Source organism: Lissotriton helveticus, chromosome 12 (genome assembly GCF_964261635.1).
Source record: "Lissotriton helveticus chromosome 12, aLisHel1.1, whole genome shotgun sequence".
Classification (NCBI taxonomy): domain Eukaryota; kingdom Metazoa; phylum Chordata; class Amphibia; order Caudata; family Salamandridae; genus Lissotriton; species Lissotriton helveticus.
Window position 1 is genome coordinate 25,827,221 of NC_136073.1, and position 15,438 is coordinate 25,842,658.

The 15,438-nt window shown below is 45.3% G+C and overlaps 1 protein-coding gene across 2 annotated transcripts in view; it reads right to left on the minus strand.

The window, feature by feature from the left end:
* ARMC6 (armadillo repeat containing 6) overlaps window positions 1-15,092 on the minus strand; it is a 35,377-nt gene extending 20,285 nt beyond the window's left edge. The window contains exons 1-6 of one of the 2 annotated variants that reach the window (XM_078668434.1): window positions 15,031-15,092; window positions 10,374-10,528; window positions 8,399-8,481; window positions 4,437-5,007; window positions 3,969-4,114; window positions 1,240-1,371 (exon numbers count right to left, since the gene is read on the minus strand). In XM_078668434.1, coding sequence (XP_078524560.1) covers window positions 1,240-1,371; window positions 3,969-4,114; window positions 4,437-5,007; window positions 8,399-8,481; window positions 10,374-10,494 — 1,053 coding nt within the window. In that variant the 5' untranslated portion in view covers window positions 10,495-10,528; window positions 15,031-15,092. Of the gene's footprint in view, window positions 1-1,239; window positions 1,372-3,968; window positions 4,115-4,436; window positions 5,008-8,398; window positions 8,482-10,373; window positions 10,529-14,981 lie in introns of both variants that reach the window. The other variant, XM_078668435.1, reaches the window with a different exon arrangement.
* Window positions 15,093-15,438: the final 346 nt, after the last annotated feature.

Here is a 15,438-nt window from a genome sequence, read left to right on the forward strand (position 1 = left end):
CATTCGCGGATGGGTTCAGCTCAGGGTACACTATTGTAACTAGCAATCAGTTGCCTGGACAAAGACTTACCGTGTTCCACTTGCTAGGTCTGCTCGTGGGATGCGAAGCACACACAATAAGACTAAGGAATGGCCTGATAAACGTTCAAATGTGGACTTCCTTCCAAGGAAATCATTTCACAGAAGGACAAGGACTCTGAACGTCTGGTAGAGACGACAAGCGGTCTCTTCAACTGTAGTGATACCAGGGAGCTGCTTCTTCCAGACATGCGACAGACTCCATCACAAAACCTGCTTACTTTTCATGGGTAATGCAAAACCAACAGTTGATGGACAGAATGCAGAACAATGTCATACATTCACCCCAGTACAGAGATCTGGGCCTAATTCCTTCATTGGTTTGCACTCCACACCATCCCAGTTCAGACATGGCCATATGCAAATCAGCCTTGACCCTGTGCCTCATGGAAACAGTCCAGCCCGAACTGCCAAGCCAGGATAGCTTGACTCCAGTGGTGTGGGGAGCATGGGACTCACGTCTGAGCATACCCATCCCACTTGGGGTGACAAATGCAAAACCAACAGTTGATGGACAGAATGCAGAACAATGTCATACATTCACCCCAGTACAGAGATCTTGGCCTAAATCCATCATTTCTTTGCACTCCACACCATCCCAGTTCAGACATGGCCATATGCAAATCAGCCTTGACCCTGTGCCTCGTGGAAACAGTCCAGCCCGAACTGCCAAGCCATGTCTTTCCTGGACCGGAATCAAGCATCCTAGGACCGGTTTCTGGCTATCAGCCGTCTTCAGCCAGGATAGCTTGACTCCAGTGGTGTGGAGAGCCTGGGACTCACATCTGAGCATACCCATCCCACTTGGGGTGACAAATGCAAAACCAACAGTTGATGGACAGAATGCAGAACAATGTCATTACTTTTTGTATTACTTTTCATGGGGGCAGCACTGCTCATATTCAAAGAGTCGTCAGCTCTGCACAAGCCTATAAGCCTGGCAAAACAAACTGCATATATACTGACTACCAAAATACTGTAAGGGTAAAGCATACATAGGAAGGTGCCGATTTATTATTCTTAACATCAAATCTACCTACCTTCATGATTTGTTTATTTTCGATATTGCGGAGTCAATATAAGTGCAGGTCGCTACTGAAAACCTGATATTTAGGCAGAACACGTCTGAGAGTGTAAAATGGCCATTGAAGAAAGACAAACCTGTGGGTTGGAGAGGTGGCGGTTCATAGCCAGAATGACCAAATCTGTGCCTCCTGTGTTGACAATAGCATCTTTCACATCGTCGTTCCCAGCGACAGCTTTAATTCCGCTCAGCACCTGCTTTACCAAGTCCTGTTCCCAACATAAAACAACAACTCAATTAGCTTATTAGAGATTTACAAAATAGGTATAGAACAGACTTCTGGTTGCTTTTAGGTAACCTAAACCTCAGCCACCACCACATCTACACAACCCGTAACCTCCAACTTTCTGGCTCATGCAGTAAGTCAACACTTGCCCTTAACGCTAAATTGAGTTTATCAGCTGCACTTTTTATAGGCTGCATAGGTTGGTGCAGCTTCCACTAAACAAGGAAGACCCAGCAGCTTGATTTGTTACCAGCTACAAGAGCGTGAAAGCTGCTCACATGGCAGGCAAGGGATGCAACGTATTTCCATTTATTAAGCCTGTCTGATTAGGTTCACCATACTCAGAACAACGGCACTAGAGTGGGTAAGATTCCTGGAATGCCTCCAGGGTTGGTTCATTTCAGCCTAAATGTGTAGAACAGGCACCAGTAGCCATTTAGCCTCCCAGGAATGCCCTGGCACAGACAACTCTCTCCTTTAGCTCGCCTGCTACAATGACCTGACATTCCCATCGCAGAGGTCCAACTGCCTCTCCCAAAAATGACTCTGGTGGTGTTTTTTCCAGACAGTTCAGATGTTCAATCAAAAAGATATCCCGTCTGGTGCTCTTAGTTGGGAATTCTTTTGCAATTAAATTCCACGCAGTCCAAGGCCATGATATCATGATTTAATGCAATTTCTACTTGAGGCACTCAGTAGCTTTCTGTGTCCCCACCCACGCACCAGTTAACCCAGCGGTTAGCATTCTCCTACAATGGGCCAGTCTTAAGAAAATACAGTGTAAGAACAAAACAACCAATAAAAACGGATGTATGACATTACAACGCATGCTTTTACATCGCATGCCTTTACAACGCGGTATTTACAACGAATACCTTTACAACGCATAGTGCTTTTGGGCGCTGGATAGTGAATAGTTTAATTTACTATTCCAACTCCAGTCCCCGTGGATAGTAGGGAAGGTGTTGGATAGTACATTAAATCTATTCCCTATCCTAGAGCGCCCACCAGCGCAATGCGTTGTAATGGTTTGCGTTGTATAAGCTGCGTCGTAAAGGCACTGCGTGGTAAAAGTTGCGTTGTAAAAGTTGTATACCAATAAAAACACTCATCAGGGACTACCCATTCTACCTTCCCGGCAAGCATCCCCTCCACCTATGTGGGTGTGGTCAATTTTACAGCTCATAAACATCATCTTCTTTTCATAACTTTTCTGCATAAATCACAATTAGCCTCAGAGCTGGGCACAACCAACTACAAAGCTATAAGCTCCATCTCGATTTGCAGAATAACTGATAGATAGGCAACTGCCCTCAAATTCAACATGTGCCATTTTCTCCTGAAACACACGTATCATGGAGAGATCTTGAAATGTAAACTGCATGTCACTATAAGGCAGATCAACTGGTCCAGCTCCAAAATGATTGACAGAATCTGGCCATCACCCCTTTGTTACCATGGCACTGCAGGCCAATGTGAGACGGCGGCATTCCTAGACTGCGTCAGATGCTGGCACCGAAAACTATGTGGGCAGTGTAAGAAAGTGGCACTAAGTGTTAGGGGGACAGCTGGTACTGTGAGCTGTGTGGCACCAGTTACCAATGTGAGATTCTGTCATTGGTAGGCAGGATGCGATATTTGTGGGTGCGAAAGTTGCTAGCACAGGTGGGCCCTTGGTTAGGCATGAGATTTGAGGAGTACACAGTGTGACCAACTTGAAAATCTGGAACTGGGATGCAGACTTGGGCACTACCAAGGGTGGCCTTGTGAGAAATGAAAATGCTGGGTGGAGTAAAGTGAGGAGCTGTGGCTGGGGGGGGGGGGGGCGTGACGAGTGATGTCAGTGATTATTACCAATGGACAGCATGAGAAACTGACACTGGTAGACATTAAAAGGATCTAGCACGGTTGGGCAATATGAAGGCGGTGCATAGCGTTGGAAGCAGACACAAGAGTTTAATGAGAAGCTTTTGCCTACAGGCAGTCCCAGTTGCTGGAGAGCAGTGCTAAATATCTGCCTCTATCCAGACCATGTCAGCACAAAATTAACATCTATGGTCAACCCGGAAAGGAATCATGTCAAAGTGTCCACAAAAATTAAACTAGGTCACCCCAATCCATGTGCCCTTTAAATAGCAGATTCAGGCTAGGTTTTTAATGGGCTGAAATATGACAATATGATAACCCTGGGGCAGCAGATAAATGCTCCAATCTCATAAGTACACTGCAGCGGGCTGTCTTGGAAACAATGACTTGTGGTGCTTCTCGTATGGGGTAGATCTGGGGACCTTTTATGTGCAGCAACTAGGTAGAAGGGCAAACGGTAAACGGAAAACTTGACCCAAGGAGCATAGCATTCTAGCTTACAGATAGATGTCACCGATGACATCTGGCTAGACACAGAAATGGCTGTCAGGGCCACGATGCTGGGCGCAGGACAAAGGCCTGCATCAAGGACCACAAGCAGGTGGTGGGAACGGAAATGAGCACTTCTCTTTTAGGGTGTCCTTAGTGTGTCTACGTGTCTCCTTGTTAATCACACTCACTGCATTCTAAATCCCTGAACTTGTTATTCCATACCTTGTGATCTATGCAGTCCGCCAATAAGGCCACCATGAAATTTAGGCCTCCAAGGTCAACCACTTCCTGGCAAAATTCATTGCGCACCACCAGGCGGGCCAGTGTGGCACACAGCTCGCTCAGTACGCTGGGGTTGTCCATAAACGCTGAGAACAAGTAGAAGGAAGGAGACAGAATAAAGAGCATTACCAAACAAAAATATTGAACAACGCAGGGTATTATGCACTATTTTGACCATGTAATAAAAGGCCTGTCTAATATTTTCCAAGATATTTCCATCTACAAAAATATTGTATTAAACATTAGTTTCACTCATTTAATGAGAATTTCTATGCTGGTGTCTTTCAGTCTCTGGTATTTGTCTCATAGTGTGGCTTTTCACAACAAGTATGCTATGTTTCCCTTCCCCATTATCCACCCATATAACCATGGCGTTGAGACGTACAATGCTGTAAGAGTTCATAATACCTTTTGCAGCATCAATGATGACCTTTAACCCATTATTCTCGGTTACGATCATCTTGGCATGGTCATGGGCATTGCCAAAGGGAACCCGTATGTCATCATCAAAAGTCAAGATCCTCAGTGCTGATGCAGCCTCCCGAACCACGTCCCCCTCTGTGATGTGCTGCACCAGTGCTCCAGTCAATAGTGGAAGGATGCCAGCCTTCACTAGGCTCTGGCGATTGTTCTCGTGCTTAAGGGACACGTGGCGAACCAATCGAATCCCCACTAATGTCAGCTCGGCATCATGAGTATTTTCACTCAGTGTTGAAAGCAGCAGTTCCTGCCCCACAGGCTCTAGCAGGTCAGGCTGCCCATCCGTCAGGGAGGAGAGTGCGCACAGTGCTTTCAGTGTAAAGTCACGATCCACTGGCGACAGCTTCCAGGCTGCCAGCACTACAGGGTATGCGTTCTTGTCGGCAGCCAGACAGCGGTGGGCCAACCCGTGCCGGCACTCTTCACTGAAGTTAATAAGATTTTCTCCAATCTCAATGAGATCTTCGGACTCTACAGACTTCTTCAGGGCCTCCAAAGTCTAAAAAAGGAGACAACAAATAGCTACAAACAGTGTGTATTCAATAACTGGCATACAGACTGTCCAGTATCCATTGGTTCCCACCCAACACATATCATAGCCCAATGACAGCTTTGGTTTGAGATCAATTTCACTAAAAAGTTATCGTAGAAGTACTAGGTGGTAGCTTGAATGGGTGACTTAGCAGGTTGACAAACTACCAAACACCCACTGAGTCAGTCAATCACTCTCACCAGAGCTCAGAACAAGCCTGATACACAGTAGGGGACTGTGGGAAAAGCATGCTCCACACTGAAAGGCTTTTGTTCAGTGTGCTTTTAATGCAGCTTCTTCTGCAAGTAGTCGAAAAACATTTACTCGGCAGCAGCATGCGCACCACAAAAATTCACTCAGATAAATTATAATCAAACCTCATCCCAATACACATCAGAAGTAGCGCCATAAATCTTTCGAATAAACACCTACATAGTTCTCACTCACGTTAGAAATTCACTGTAACCCATACTGATTTTTAGTTCTGGCTACACACAACTTTAGCCAGTTTTCATGTGAACAACCTAAATCACCATGCACAGGAGATGCTCTAGATGAGTCTCTTGGAGTATTTGGTTTATTTGGGTAAGCCCTCTTCCTCTTTTGTCTCAGTGGAATGTCAAAAGGGGTGGTGATGGACGGAGCATCTGAATCAATCAAACACTCACGTCCAGTCAAAAGATCTGGGTTTAATCCATCACCGTTCTTTAGCCCACTCTGCCACCCCAGTTCAGACATGGCTAGATGCAAATCAGTCTGACCCTGTGCCTCATGGGAACAGTCCAGCCCGAACTGCCAAGCCATGTCTTCCCTGGACCGGAAACAAGCTTCCAAGGACCGGTTTCTGGCATTCCAGCCGTCTTCAGCCCGGCTTGCTTGAATCCAGTGGCAAAGTGAGCAAGGGACTCACGTCTGAGCATACCCTGCCACACTTATGGCGGCCAAAAGCGGTACAAAAGGGGGTGGTGATGGACGGAGCATCTGAATCAATCAAACACTCACACCCAGTCAAAAGATCTGGGTTTAATCCATCACCGTTCTTTAGCCCACTCTGCCACCCTAGTTCAGACATGGCTATAGGCAAATCAGTCTGACCCTGTGCCTCATGGGAACAGTCCAAGCCATGTCTTCCCTGGACCGGAAACAAGCTTCCAAGGACCGGTTTCTGTCATTCCAGCCGTCTTCAGCCCGGCTTGCTTGAATCCAGTGGCAAAGTGATTTGCTCAAACGCTCCGTCCATCTTCCCCTTTTGTATCGCTTTGTTCGCCCTAAGTGTGGCAGGGTATGCTCAGACGTGAGTCCCTTGCTCACTTGGCCACTGGATTCAAGATAGCCTGGCTGATGAGGATTATGAATCCGAAACCGGTCCCAGGATGCTTGTTTCCGGTCCATGGAAGACATGGCTTGGCGGTTCGGGCTGGATTGTTCCCATGAGGAACAGGGTCAGACTGATTTGCATATGGCCATGTCTGAAATGGGGTGGCTGAGTGGGCTAAAGAATGGTGATGGATTAAACCCAGATCAGTTGACTGGGAGTGAGTGTTTGATTTGCTCAAACGCTCCGTCCATCATCCCCTTTTGTATCGCTTTGTTCGCCCTAAGTGTGGCAGGGTATGCTCAGACGTGAGTCCCTTGCTCACTTGGCCACTGGATTCAAGATAGCCTGGCTGATGAGGATTATGAATCCGAAACCGGTCCCAGGATGCTTGTTTCCGGTCCATGGAAGACATGGCTTGGCGGTTCGGGCTGGACTGTTCCCATGAGGCACAGGGTCAGACTGATTTGCATATGGCCATGTCTGAACTGGGGTGGCGGAATGGGCTAAAGAACGGTGATGGATTAACCCCAGATCAGTTGACTGGGAGTGAGTGTTTGATTTGCTCAAACGCTCCGTCCATCATCCCCTTTTGTATCGCTTTGTTCGCCCTAAGTGTGGCAGGGTATGCTCAGACGTGAGTCCCTTGCTCACTTGGCCACTGGATTCAAGATAGCCTGGCTGATGAGGATTATGAATCCGAAACCGGTCCCAGGATGCTTGTTTCCGGTCCATGGAAGACATGGCTTGGCGGTTCGGGCTGGACTGTTCCCATGAGGCACAGGGTCAGACTGATTTGCATATGGCCATGTCTGAAATGGGGTGGCTGAGTGGGCTAAAGAATGGTGATGGATTAAACCCAGATCAGTTGACTGGGGGTGAGTGTTTGATTTGCTCAAACGCTCCGTCCATCATTCCCTTTTGTATCGCTCAGTGGAATGTCAATCAAATTTTGGCTCAATCCAAGGAAGCAGGTCTCCTTCACCGGCATGCTGCGGCTCGAGTGGCAATGGGCTGTGTCATCTGGCAGGGGGCAAAGGGGTCTATTTTTTGTCGCGTGTGCTCCTGCATAAGTTAAAGACAAGTCATTTCATTGCCTGCTGTTGGCGGAAGTAGTTCATGCCACAGAGAGGTGCTTTTCTATTCCTCATCTCAAAAGAAAAGAATCCAGAGGTGTCGTGAACACAGAGTAATTGGAAATTTCTCAAATGTACTGGACAGTCTACCATCGTTCAGCTGTCTCCCAGCAGTTGTGAGTGTTGGGAGATGCAGACAGTCAGGATAAGTGCTCAAAGGTGGAGAGGTTCACCAACATATACTCAAAGTGGAGGCAGACTGGGCAGTCCCGGCCTCCTCTGCAAACAAGAACAGCTTTGTGAAATGTGGCTGCGCTCCCCCTCAGTTTCTCTAGGACTGGATACAATGGGAGTCTGGTGCACAATGTCGTTCCTGCTCATTTTAGTTGTTGAATATTTTACGAGTATTATAATTATGACATCCGTCAACCTGGTAGCAACCTTTGAATTTCATAGTGACACAGGGGCACTTTAATATAGAAAGCGCTCCTATGCCAGTCTTCATGATAAGGTGCTTGACCGCCTGGTTCTAGAAAGCAGGCTCACTGAGGCTGACACATGTTTTTTTCATCTTTTACGGAGAGCACTCTTTTCAGTGAAAGCGCTATTTTGGCAGATGTGCTTCAAAGGGTGCCAACTCTTCCTTTAAGGTGCTTGGACACCTTACTCCAAAAAGGGAGGACTGGTGGGTCACAATGCGAAACTTAATTTTTCAATATGGTTTGTGGAAAAAACACTAATAGGAAACCGCTATTTTGCTAGGAGCTCTTGAAAGGGTATCTGATCTTCATAAATAGCGCACGGCCTCCATCATTCCATGGAAAGAGGTTCACAAAGGCTAAAGCCATAGCCGAAACATTGACTTAGTTATTTAGAAATCTCTGTTAGGGATCACTGTTTATCCTAGTATTGTGATCATTTGCAGTACTGTATTTGGAAAAATCTTTTTCTTTTAAATGGACTCTACCTGGAGAATGGGATGGGTTGGGCCGCCTTCATTCTCGCCTGTGGACGTCCGTACAGCCTTGACAATATTACTCAAATCCACTCCTGGAGCAAAACAGGGAAAAGGTACCAAGCTAGGTCTTAAAACATGGAGATTTAATTACATATTAAACAAAAGACAAGGAAATATAAGTCTCAGAATAGCCGGTGCAATTAAATTCAAAAAGGTATTTCTGTGGTTCTTACATCTAACATTTTATTCACAGTGCTCAGAAGTGGCCAGAATGCAGTAAGAAACACTGTGGAAAAAACAAATGTACAATGGGGCTTACACTTACACAATACTTCGCAAAACAATTATTCATTTTATCAATTCAGAAACAGCACTTAAGAGTAAGTGCGTCCCTCAGAAAGAAGAGGATCTCCTTGGAACATCATGAAAAGATATTGGCAAAGCAACACAACCAAGGCATCGGGCTCAATGGGATCACAAACTAATACACACTTCACCCGAAATAAGACAAAAGGTACATTTAGGATCCTGCTCTCTGGCAAAGCAGAAAGTTATGCAGCCTGGTGGAAATAACCAGATTCCTTCCAAGCTGGTTTGTTTGTGCAGATCTCCTTCTCAGCTGCCATTTTGCAAACCTTCATAAATAAAAAAACATGAACCATTCTGGTCACAGCCATCACAGGAGCAAAAGTGATCTATGACAATATCTTATACCAAGGACGCCTTTTAGAGGCTCTGGTTTGTCTGGAAATCTCCAAATAGGCCCAAATGGTTTCTTTTGCTTTGTGATTTAAATTGCTGTACGATCCTGACGACAAGTAGGATGGTCAGTATGAAAATACGGTAGCCTTGGTGACAGTCTAGTGCATTTCAATAATGTTTAATACAGATTCACTGTAGAACACAAGCTACAATCAGACTTATTGCTGGCCCTTAAATATTCAGAGTTTATCAGCCAGCTCAATGGCAGACCCCATTGGAATACTCAATGAGAGACTTGCTTTTTACTTTTGAATTTCCATTCCTCCTGCAGATTTCTAGTTCCAGTGTTATTTATGAGTCCAAAAGCAACAATGGGTAGCCATGAACCAGCCTGAACACTTAGTGAAAACAGAAAACACTTAAACTAAAATAATGCATACAGCCTGCCTTACAGTCTGTACAGTTCTCCTAAGTAGCATAACTCTTCAAAATGCATTTCGGTTAGTCAACATTAACTAACTTACAATTAATTTTCAGAGTGTATCCTTTTTAATTTAGAAGGATTTCCAGCTCATACTGAAGGAAGAGTAGATACTTAGAAGTAAAACAACATGCTAAGTATTAATCAGTTTAGAAAGAGCAGGGTAGGCTCAGATAATTTTAATCAGTTTTATAGCAAGACATTCTAAACACAACAAAACCATTTTCAAGAATATTTATTGCGCAATAGAAATGTATCACTGAACATGTTCATTAACTTTAAAGCATGAATTTAAAAGCAGAAGAAAATATTTAACTGACTACATGTAAAGCTCCTTATTGAAATTAAACCTGCGTACCTCAAGTTTTATGAAGTGACTGCCCTCTACTTAAAACAACTTTCCAAAGGGCACTGGATTTATTTTGCATGCTTTGACCATTATACAGAGTTTAAAAGCCAGAAAACATGGCGGATTAAATGGTGTACAGTGTACTGGATTTCAATTTTTATATATATATATATATATATATAAAAAAGAAAATAAGTAAGAGACGTTTACCACCCATTCCAAAGATCGACCACCAACAAGCACAAAAACAGTTTTAGGACAACTTTCGACAGATTTTGAATGCCTCTTTTCAAAGGCATTCGCTTTATCAACCCTGTAAACATCAACTCCAGCCTGTCCCATCAATAGAGTTGTGGATAGCCAAACCTATAACCAAAACCTGCACCAGGGCTGCATCTGTAAAACACACCACCCTTTCAAAATAGCGGCAACAGCCATGATGGTTGTATTACCTTGAGATTCGAACTGCTGTATAGCATCTGTAACAGCCTCTTCTGGGTCCATCTCAAATTCAGCCATGTTTTCTTCCACCACAGCATCAAAGGTCTCCTGTGTAATTCGAGTGGAAGCCATTTTGGATGTATATAAAAGAACTGGGATGAATATCCTGCAATTGAGGGAACTGGGATTACACAAAGTTACAGAAAGATACATAAATCAAAAATTTGCAAAAGGCAGTTTCTTAGCATAATGTGAACTGGGAACCATGGTGAAATTCTAGGCATAAGATTACTCGAGCTCGCTGTGGAAAGCTGGTAGCCTCACTAATACAGCTTTTATCCTATGGATCTACAATATGATGCATGTGTTATCCTAATCGGTGCCATTCTGCTGGTCAGAGCTCCTTAACACACAGGCACCCTTGATAAAACTGGCCCACAACCAATGATGTTAGCAATATGGATGTTGACACCCTGAGCCTGACTCATTACATTAGCTCTAATTGGTTTTCTGTAGCAGTGCTTGTCCTTGAGCTGTCGTTATGTTACAATTATAGTCATCCTGGTGTAGGCTTGAAAATCCCTGTAGAAAAGTGCCCCTTTTTGACATGGTCACTCCACTTTTTGACTGGTATTTGATGTGATTTCGACTGGAACTGAACTGGTTTCCTGCTAATTAGGTCACAGTGCCAGATCTATTTTCCAAAACTGTACAACTGTTACCCCAATTTGCAATATCTTTAGCACTCTCTGTAAGACCCTAGTAAATAGTACCCCCTGGTACCTAGGGCATGAGGTCCTAAAGAAGAGTCTCTAAGGGCTGCAGCACAAATTTTGCCACCCTAAGAGACCACTCACCACACTCATTCCAGACTGCCATTGCAGGCTGCGTGTTTTGGTGCAGACCAAAGTGAAAGCACGACATGACACACATCCATGTGTATCATGTCCCCTAACACTGCATGTAGTATTTGCAAGTCACCCCTACAGCAAGCCTTACAGCCCTAAGGCTGGTGGCTTAAATTACATGTGAAGGCATACATGCCTGAGCAGATATGCCCCTGTGCAGGTCAGTTTCATTAACATTACTGCCTGTGCACGTGAACAGGTAAGCAATTTTAAAACGTGCTGGACACTGGTAAAAACAAGTTCCCCCGCTGATATGATGGCTTCACTGAAAATAGGCATGTTTGGTATCAAACTTCTCGTATTAATAAACTCACACTGATTGCAGGGATGTTCTTACTATACATGCACCCAGAGGGTACCTTAGAGGTGTCCCCTGAAAACCTAGCAGCCCCTGGTGTTTTGGCTGACTGGTTTCTACCAGCCTGCCACCAGAGAAAAGTGTCTGACCCCAAGGGTGAGAGACTTTGCTCTCAAGAGGTCAGAATCAAAGCCCGCTCAGGAAGAGGGTGTTATCACCCCCTCCCACGGGATGACCTGCTAATTAGAATTCCAAGGCAGGGGAGCTTCAAAGAAGCTACCGTCTTTGAAATGAGAGTGTAGCTTCCCACACTGGAGAGGAAGCAGACCCCCTATGTCCAGAGCCATTTGGCACCTGGCCAGGTGGGAAAATTAGCTAGTAAGGTAGAAGTGCCCACCTCCAGATTAGGTAGCCTAACATTAAGTGGACACAACTTTCAGAGTTGGCCATCTTGTTGATAGCAAACTTAGGAACTTTGAGATTGGGTTATGCCCACCTCCCAGAGGAAGAGGTCATATATGGGGGCATAGTGACCCCAAGAGTCAGTAGCCAATTGGTTACTACTCTACACTCCCTCAAGGTCCCTAAATTCAGTAGTTAAGGGAGCCTCTGTCACCAGAAAAGCAGATCCTGCTGACATACAAAAAAGAAGACCGACGTGAAGAGTCACAAAGAGCAAGAAATGAAGACCCAGCAGCTGACTTGGCCCAACCCTCACGATCTGCCTGCTAACTTTCACAATTGTGCTAAAACACGACTTGTCCTGCAGCTGCTGTGTCTCCAAAGCTGGGAGACCTGCCAATACTTCAGCCAGAAACCAAGAACTCCCATGAAGCAACTGATCTACTGCCCTGCACTCTGAAGGCAACCCAAGAGACCTGAGGGGCAGTGGCGGCTGGTTATTTTAGGAGGGAGGGGGCGGACAGGACACACACACACACACATACACACTCACAACCATGCATCCACATGCGCACACACATTCATTCACAACACTCATTACCAAATATCCAAACATACACGCACACATGCACCAAGCGTTAATTTGGACAAAAAAAAACCACTTACCAGCAGCTCTGCCTCCGAGGTCCCATTGGCGGAACTAAACCAGTAGTCCCTACGACGTCACAGAGTGGGATGGGGTCAGTGAGACGGCTGACCCACCCCACTCGAAGTGTCGTTGATTGACACTCGACCCTGGGCGCGCTTCAGGGCTTAAATCTGCAAGGCAATGAGTGACACTACCCCTCGTCATTGAGGGGAAGGGCCTCGCGGACTTTGGTGAGCTGAGGGCCTGTGAATTCCTCAGCCAAGCAAACTTCAGCTCAGGCAGCCAGGCGCCTGCGCATTTAGCGCATGTCTAGCTCCAGGCTGCCTAACCTGAAAATGAACAGTGTCTGAAAGGCCAACCTTTCCTCAGCCTGATAGACACTGTTCTTAATGGGCAAAAAGTGGGGGGGGCGTGGTCCCTCAGTCCCAATGGACCATCTGCGGCTGCTGAGGGGACTTCAAGCCTGCGAAAACCTGACACCTTAGGACACTACTGCATCAGGCGCTCACAGCCAGAGCTGAAGTGGGCCAATAGTGTCAGCGTGGTCCCCCAGCCATCCAGAGACCGAGTACACAGTGATTTCGCCTCTCGGGGACAGCGACTGCTCCTGGTAAGTAAAACCAAATGCCTGAAGACACCTCTGCACCAGCCGCCCCTGGCCGTGGAGAAGAGGACCAAAGGAGTGCCTATGTCCCCAAGCATCGTGAAGTCAGAGCAACCCCGTTGGTTCAACCCGACTGGCCTCTCCATCAAAAACATGCAGGCTCTTTATGCCAGGACCAATTCCTATAGAGTTACATTGGGCACCCAATGTTGTTTGCACCCCTATACCTGGCCGCACTAGAGCCGCTGATGGTGTTCTGCTGCGCCAGCCTTGGACCTTATCCACCACTCACCTTAGTTCCTGGGGATCGTCCCATAAGTCACTGTACTGTACCTGAATGCAGTACTTGTTCTTCCTCCCCAGGGCTCGACAAATCCACTCGCCCGCTCGCATTTGCGAGGGGGAATTGATTAGGACGAGTTATTTTTAGGTCCTACTCGCCCTTTCTTGCGAGTTGGAAGACAAACTAACTTTTGTCCTCTGTCTTTGAAAAAGGAGAAAAAGTGACAAGATAACAAGATTTAAAGGCATTTTTATTGCTCACAAAGGGAATGAGCAATAAAGTTGCCTTTACATCTTGTTTTCTTGTCACTTTTGTTCCGTTTTCAGAGACGGAGGTCAAGTAGGTCGCAGTTAGGTCGAGGGGATTTTCCAAGGTACTAGACCTGCAGGACTACTACCATTTTTCTGATTTTTCGAGCCCTGAATAACATTGCAGCTTCTAAAAATTGCACTATTTCTATTTTTAGAATACAAAAGTATTCCTATTGGAAAACGTATTTATAAAGATACCTGTTATTTTTATAAATTGGTGTTGATCTCATATTGAGTTGTGTACATCATGTATTGACCCTTGTTTGTTTTTTCAGATGTCTTGCACTCCTCTGTGCTAAGACTGCTCGACCACTTTACCCCCTAGAAGAGAACCTTGGGATTCCCATAACACTCCCTTTCCACTCATAAAGGAACCCCAGGACTCTTTACAAGATAGGTCTCATTTAGATATATGATATAAAGAGACAGCTTCCTAGAATCGCCGACAAAGAACTGAATGGTGAAAAATCAGGACAAGCAAAAGTGCCAGGCCTCATATGAGGCCACTAGGCATCCAGGTAGGATCAGCATCACTGTTTGTGCTTGCATCCCAGAAGGATATGTGCAAATGGCCATCTGTGAAAGCTTCAATATAAGGAGTCTAATGCACATGTTGATCAACCGCATCCTACCTAGAAGCTCCTTTGGCGTCCCAAAGTTATACTAAAAGCAGCAAGCACACTATATAAATGGCTCACAGGTGACATAAACCTCTACTCTACTCTACATAACCCTACTATAACTCTACTCAGCCCTCTAATGAAGTTCTTAGCAACACACTATAAGGTTGCATTGATATTCGTTAATCTGGCAGTCCCCATGCACTACAAATTGAGGCAGAAGATTCTTCTTAAGAATTTTTTTGGGTATTTTAGCATGCCCCCTCTCAGAATTGCATGTCAAATGGCAAATGAAACTCCCCAGGATGATGTTTCTCCTAACCTTTGTCTTAGCTGTACCCAAATATTTGCATTTAGGTGTCTCATAGCAAACAACAAAACACTGAACGAACACAAAATGCTCTGGTGGTCACATCTAAAGATCTCATTGATTCATTCATTCTTTGAAGACGTACATGGACAATGACGTGAGGCTACAGCGCTTGGCGGCCACCCCGTGGCAGCAATGCGCTATGTAAACAAAAAAAACACATGCCACCAGTACCAATGACGCCAAAAACGTCTACAAGACCGTCTCCAGTGACAACTCCTACCTACAACCGCCGGCTCCTCGGAAGTAGTGTCTGAACCGTAGAAATAGAAGAAGGACCGACAAGGAAACGCCTAGAGCGTTCTAGCGTCAGAACCGGCGGCCATGTCAAATAAGGGTTTCTGCAATTCTGTTTACACGAATCACGACTACCGACGCCCGATTCAAGATGGCTATCGTGCAATGAGCCTGCATTGGAAGCTATGGTCTTGTCCAAAAATATAAAACTGTGTTTATTTAATAAATTAAATACATATTAAAAGTAGGGCTAATGATTGATAAGTAGAAGGCTTACACAGCACCACTATGAGTATTTTCAAACTGCAATTTGTTATGTATAATACTGCACATCTAAATATTGAAGTAACACTAACTAAACTTTCAAATATTAGTGGGTGGCTTTTAATAGATG